Genomic DNA, 7,412 nt, shown 5'->3' on the forward strand with positions numbered 1-7,412 from the left:
TTTCACCGGGTGAGCCTTTATCCCTTCCTGGTCATGACGTCACCCGCCCGTGACGCTCATTCTTTCCATTGGACTAGTTGACATTGATGCTCAGACGCATGCACGCTGGGGGCATTCCCAAAGCGTCAAGTGACGCATCGAGAGTTCCCTCGAAAGGGAACTGCTTTGGAAACTGCTCTTTTATCGAGAAAGTGGAAACAAACAAAACAGATGTTTCTTGACATTACAGATGGCTACATACCAATCAAAGGCCATTATTGCAAGGATAAAAGCCTTGGCTGAACCAAAATAATGCAAAAAATACATTTGAATGAAGCTACTGAATAAATTAAATACTACCAGCTTGGAACCAATACCTAGCAACAATTTTTGTACGGTAGTAGTGCTGAATAATATATCACATATAACCAGGTTTAAGATGACACAATACTGTTACGGGTGTGCACGTAGATGAACCCAAACACAGACGGTGTACAATGAACTCAGGGTTTATTGGGACAAAACAGGAAAACAAAACCCACGAGGGGGCAAAACAGATGAAACAAGGGATATAAGACTAGACTAGATAATGACTGAACAAGAAACAAACAAAACTTTGTATAATACTAACAATGACTACTAACTACTAACTAGACTTTCCACAGAATACTCACAGGTAACATTTGGCAATGAACCGACACAAGACAGCAAACACAAGGGGATTAAAAAAGGAGACTAATCAAGACATAACAGGTGACACGGGTAAAGCAATAATGACTGAATCAGGATAACAAGGGGGCGGGTTAAAGAGACGAGACAACACAAGCACATGACCAAAACACAAGGCCATGTGCTTGCACACAGAACATGGGTCTGTCATGATCCTGCCGCAATACTAAGAGAATCATGGACATGATGGCAGAATCATGACAGAACCCCCTCCTTAAGGAGCGGCTACCAGACGCTCCCCAAGGAGACATCAAACACGGGACAAGACTGACTGGGACATAGACAAGACCCAACAAAACATAACAAATAATAACAAGGGCATACAAGAGTAAACAATGACAGGGTTCGGGTGGAACATCAAAAATAATAAACAAGGAAGGGGAGGCGGAGGGACAACAAAGTCTTTGAGCGAGGGTCCAGGGTGGGTAGGCGGGACGGTGATCTTGGGACTACGGGGTCTGGGCTTAGGACGGGGGGTCCGAACGGACTTGGGTGGAGTGGTGTGGGTAGAGGGAGAAACAGTCCTGGGTTGAGCCATGACGGGGGAAACAAAACGGGAGTCCGGGGGCAGTGGAGACAGCAGCAGCGGGAGACGAAACGGAGACACGGGAACTGACAGGGGAAGAGGAAGCAGGAACGGGAACAGAGATACTTGAAGAGTCAAGGCTTCCCCAAGAAGAGGTGAGACTCATCACTTCCGACTCTGGAGAGGCGTTGACTGTTGCGCTCTCGGCGGCTGGCGTGGGTGCTGCGCTCTCGGCGACAGGCGTGGGTGCTGCGCTCTCGGCGACAGGCGTGGGTGCTGCGCTCTCGGCGACAGGCGTGGGAACAAGTTTACCGCTGCAGAATCTGGAGCCGCGCCCTCAGCGACCGATTCAGGAACGGTACCTTCAGCTGTAGCGGGCTCTGGGATCGTGCCAGCAGCAACGGGCTCTGGGACAGTGCTTACAGACACAGGGGACGAAAACAGACCAGAGGCTCCCCTCCTCCTCTTCTTCGGTCGGGGAGCAGACGCAATAGCTGGACTCATGGCTGGTTGGGGAAGCTCCACAGGGACCGTAACTAGCCCAAGAAGGGCAGCCTCAGACTGCGCTGACTCTGTAGCGGAGGACTCCGAAGCGGACTCCCACGAGGCGTGTCTTCCCCCTTTGCTGCAGAGACTGGTGGGCGGAGATGATGCCTCAGGGACTGAAGCGGCATGGGCCTGGTCCCCAAGGGTGACCACAGCTAGTACACGACCCTCCGGGATCACGGGCAGCTTGGCGGATGATGAGCTCGTGGGTGTCTGTGACTCTCTCCGAGACAAGCAATCCACCAAATCAGTTAACGGATAGGTCACCATCTCCTCCCGTTCAGCCAGGGGTGGAAGAGAGTTGAGACCTGCAACGAGGTAGCAGTTTAGGAGGAACTCCGGGATGAAAAACCCCCTCTCGTTCGCAACCCGGGCATGCTCCCTTATCGATAGCCGTCCCTGAGCGGGAATCGGGAGTTTGCCTCTCCTCGAGTCAGCGATGGTCTTGAACCACCAATCCTTAAGTTCATCAGAGTCATGCTTGACAAGGGAGGACATACCGTCTGCTGGGTTCGATGTTGGTCGGTTCATTCTGTTACGGGTGTGCACGGAGATGAACCCAAACGCAGACGTGTACAATAAACTCAGGGTTTATTGGGACAAAACAGGAAAACAAAACCCACGAGGGGGCAAAACAGACGAAACAAGGGATATAAGACTGGCAAGACTAGACTAGATAATGACTGAACAAGAAACAAACAACACTTTGTATAATACTAACAATGACTACTAACTACGACTTTCAATGACAAGACTTTCCACAGAATACTCACAGGTAACATTTGGCAATGAACCGAAACAAGACAGCAAACACAAGGGGATTAAAAAAGGAGACTAATCAAGACATAACAGGTGACACGGCTAAAGCAATAATGACTGAATCAGGATAACAAGGGGGCGGGTTAAAGAGACGAGACAACACAAGCACATGACCAAAACACAAGGCCATGTGCTTGCACACAGAACATGGGTCTGTCATGATCCTGCCGCAATACTAAGAGAATCATGGACATGATGGCAGAATCATGACAAATACATAAGTTTATGAAGGCATTTTTCTAAATCAAAAATTACTAGAAATATTCCATTCCTCACTAAGATACACACATAGACAAAAAAACAGCAGAGCAGACACTGTGCCATAGTATTCTGTTTGAAGCCCAGGAAAACCAACAATGAAAAATTCCTTTACAAAGCTGATGTTTCCGACTGACATGACGACCTGATGGCTGGATGTAAAATTAGATTAAGGTACTCTGAGATGCATTTTCTTTTATGCATTGCCTCACTGCTGGTTTGGCATGGATCATATATAGCACAAATTACAACATTGGATCACAGAAACATAACAGCCAGTTAAAATATTAAATTGTATTTTATCATTTTTAAAAATACATGAAATGACAAAAAAAAATTACTCATTATAATCTAAAAAATTTTTGACTAACCCAGGACAATAGGAACTACCAGTGACATAAATGTACGCTGATTGGCGAACTCATGCAAAACACTGCCATTTAAAAACAAGCTGTGTACACACAGATTATAGCCTATATATGTATTCCATGATCTAACTCTACGTACATGGAAAACAGTGATAGATGGACCTCTCAACTTTTACACTAAGGAGAAAATCCAACACAACTTTGAGAAGACCAAGCGAAACATGATTTCTGCTCAGCTAGCATCATCAACTAGCCTGGATGCCAGCCCGAACCCCACCCACAACATTTTTTTGGTCGGGAAGTTCGGTCTGGGCTCGATCCATTGAGGAGTAATTATGATCGGTTCAGAATTAGTCGGGCCAATCAAATTGACAGGGCGGGCTTTATACGATGATGGACAGATGATCTGCAGTTACGTAATCATCGCGTTATCAAAGAGCGCTTGGGTTGAACTGGTTACCCTCAAAGATGACTGCAGCTGGAGAATTGAGATGTATAGATTCCGCTATCGCGTCTGTTGTAAAAGAAATCGACAGCGCATTAATTTTAAAATACGAACAGAAAACTGCAATCAAGGCATTTGTCGATCGGAAAGATCTGTTTGCCGTCCTTCCTATGGGATTCGGCAAAAGTTTAATTTATCAGCTGGCTCCGATGGTCGCTAAGAAGATGGGATGCAATGAAAACCCTGTGGTCGTTGTTTTTTTTCCTGGTTCGGTTAAGACACGCCTCATAATCAAAGCCCTATGGAGCAGTATCAGACTCACATTCTGACTAGAATATGAGTATGACGAAGTCAGGCTAGTCATCAACCACAAGGCTAATGAATGCTCTGAAGTGTTTATATATTGACTGATCTGAAAGGTTTGTTTGATTTTGAAAACAGGTGAAATGGTTTTGAGGCGATTGTTTGATTTTGTCAGAAGGGTAAGGGTTTTGTTAATGTAGTTTGAACACTAGGTTTTGAGTTTATTTAATGTTGTGATAAAATAGGTAAAGGTTTCAAGAAATGTGCCTTAGCACATGTGAAAAACTGTAAGACAACAAAATGTAAATCAATTGTACAAAAGTACAGCTATTGACTTGTCTTCTTTCAGAAAAGAGTGGGAAAATTATTCCACTAGGATCCGACAAATTTCACTTTTTCAACCATTATATGTTTTTTACAATTGCTAGCTTAGGACACATTTCAAAACTCTTAACACAGCGAGTGCAACATCAGTCTTTGTGGACTAAACTGTGGATCATTTATCATTGCTTTTGCACAAAATGCATTTGATGACTACATCTTTCAAATTACATGAATTAATTTCTCACCTACGTAGACAAAACCACCACCAAAACTCTATATACATCCAGGCCAATTTGAACATTTACATACTCTTTTCAAAACTGTTAAACTAACAGTAAGGTAACTTAATACAAATTTGACCAAGACACCTATTTGCTACATTTCTACGGTAATACAATTTTGAAATATATTATGAATCTAAAAAATAAAATGCTATCAAAACAATTAGATATGTGACACCTACACATGAGTTAGCCTTTCAGTTGCATTATCTATACAAAATGGGAACACTTAGGAATGTATTGTTGTCGTTAAATGTTCCATAATGGCCATTATTCAGTTCCTGACATAATTTTGAATGACCACACGATGTACAAAATTAATGTATTGACTTTTTCAGTGTAAATGCAATGAATTTGTAAGTAAACTTTATTTAAGAAAATAAAGTGGCAATAACACATAAAGTTAGATTAAGTCATGTACAAACACAGATCTTTGCTTTTGCTTTAAAATATAGTTTCAAGTTTATGTTTTACAGTAAAAGATACAGCAGTTGCGTTTCCTGGCTTCAAAAAGCAGAGCATTAAAATGTGAGCACTGGAATATAAGCAAAAGACAAAATATATCTTTCCTATGATATTTTTGTGGATAAATCCTATGTTCTTACAGTTGCTCTAGTTCAGTATGCTGCATGACATTCAAAGAATACTATTTTGTTTTTGAAGTTTTTTCTAATGTATGACTGCTGTAATAATTTATGTACACACAGTGGATACATTAACTTTTGTTGGATTAATTTGGGGATTTTTTGAAAATTTTAGCCTTTTAAGTAAGCTTTCCTTGACATCTTTTGTCCTTAAACAGTATATGAGGGGGTTGATCATGGGTGGAAACAGACTATACATCATAATAATGACTAATCGTAAATCAGTGCTGAAGTTGATACCAATATTGCCAGCCAAATAAATAAAACACCTGGGTAGAAAATAGAGAGCTATTATGATGAGCTGAGGACTGCAGGTGGAGAAAGTCTTCATTCTTCCTTGAGCGCTCGATATACGCAGAACTACCACAATGATGGTGCAATAAGAGAAAACAATGAAAGTCAGAGGACTGAGCAACACAACCATAGCAAATACAAAGGCTGGAACACTGTACAGTGCCCTGTTAGTGCATGCAAGTGATGTGATAGAAATATGATCACAGTAACAGTGCATAATGGTGTTTTCTGCACAGTAAGGCAGAGGGTATGCCCTTATTGCCATCATTAAAGAGGATGCATGTCCTTGCACCCATACAATGAGACAAAGATAGAAAATGTTCGATTTTGTGAGTATATTAGGATATCTTAGAGGATTACAGATGGCTACATACCGATCAAAGGCCATTATTGCCAGGATAAAAGCATTGACTGAACCAAAATAATGCACAAAATACATTTGAATGAAGCAACCGCCAAATGAAATACTACCAGCTTGGAACCAATACCTAGTAATAATTTTTGGTAAGGTAGTAGTGCTGAATAATATATCACTTACAACCAGGTTTAAGATGACATAATACATAGGTTTATGTAGGCATTTTTCTAAAGCAAAAATTACTAGAAATATCCCATTCCCCACTAAGATACACACATAGACAAAAAATAGCAGAGCAGCTACCGTGCCATAGTATTCTGTTTGAAGCCCAGGAAAACCAACAATGAAAAAATCCTTAACAAAGCTGATGTTTCCGGCTGACATGACGATCTGATGGCTGGATGATAAAATAGATTAAGGTACACTGAAATGCATTTTCTTTTATGCATTGTTATAATGCTGGTTTGGCATTAATCATATATAGCACAAATTACTCTATAATCTATATATATATATATATATATAATATTATACAATAATATTTGATCACAGAGTCATAACAACCAGTTAAAATATTAAATTGTATTTTATCATTTTTTAAAATACAGGAAATGACAGGAATTAGCACATTATTATCTAAAAAATATTGACTAAAGTTTTATAATAATCTGGAAAAGCATCTGATCTAACTCTGGAATACCAAGAGAATCATTTACTTACAATATACTTCTTTCTAAAAACATTTGTCTGAGTCAAAGATATTTAAGTCTAATTTTTTTCTTCCCATCAAGGCGTGACATTTTGTGGTTGGTTGATGACACTGACCGTAGACCTCCCATTTCTTATAGGCTACTAACCAGTGACCTTAGGGGTGTACTTACTTAATTATAGGGGATTTCGCACTGGAGGAACCTTTTGCTAGACCGATTGGCAGATGTACCCGCTTTTTGGCGTGTTCGCACCGCAGGAACTGGGAACGATTTTAGTTTTAGGAACGCCTTTTGGTAGAAATAAATGAGCTCTTACTTCAGAGTAGGGTCTAACCCAGGACAAGGAACTACCAGTGACATAAGTGTACACTGACTGGCGAACGCATGCAAAACACTGGCACCCACCATTTTTAAAAATGGTGTACACACACAGATTATAGCCTATATATTTAATCAACAAACTAACTCTCCGACCATGGCAAACATCGATAGATGGACTTCTCAATTTTTACACCAAGGAGAAAATAAGAGCGTTGTGTGATCTGGCTCTGGTGTTGTCATCACCGTCAAAATAAAGGTCACAACAAAATGCGCAGCTTACGGCCCTTCCGAGTTCCTACTGGTTGCGAATGCAACCAGGAAAATTGAAGTAGGTGAACAATTAGTTCTTGGGGGAACCACTCTGGTGGCTAGTTCCTATAACTAAATTCCTAGAACTGTGAGGGACAGACTTACAGTCAATGGCATACATTGGTTCTGGATCACATATTTCACAACTCAGAACTTTCAGCCCGTTCTCATCCTTTGGCGTCATACATGTGACGCTTT

The 7,412-nt window shown here is 41.3% G+C and overlaps 1 protein-coding gene across 1 annotated transcript; it reads right to left on the reverse strand.

Annotated features, from left to right (window-relative positions):
- Nucleotides 1–5,172: 5,172 nt before the first annotated feature.
- Nucleotides 5,173–6,266, reverse strand: or30bt1 (odorant receptor family 30, subfamily BT, member 1). Its single transcript, XM_056271923.1, has one exon. The coding sequence runs from the start codon at nucleotides 6,256–6,258 to the stop codon at nucleotides 5,272–5,274; it is 987 nt and encodes a 328-aa protein (XP_056127898.1). The 5' UTR covers nucleotides 6,259–6,266; the 3' UTR covers nucleotides 5,173–5,271.
- Nucleotides 6,267–7,412: the final 1,146 nt, after the last annotated feature.

This window comes from Rhinichthys klamathensis, unplaced genomic scaffold (assembly GCF_029890125.1).
Source record: "Rhinichthys klamathensis goyatoka isolate OS25496 unplaced genomic scaffold, OSU_Roscu_1.1 h1tg000329l_1, whole genome shotgun sequence".
In the NCBI taxonomy this organism is placed as follows: Eukaryota; Metazoa; Chordata; class Actinopteri; order Cypriniformes; family Leuciscidae; genus Rhinichthys; species Rhinichthys klamathensis.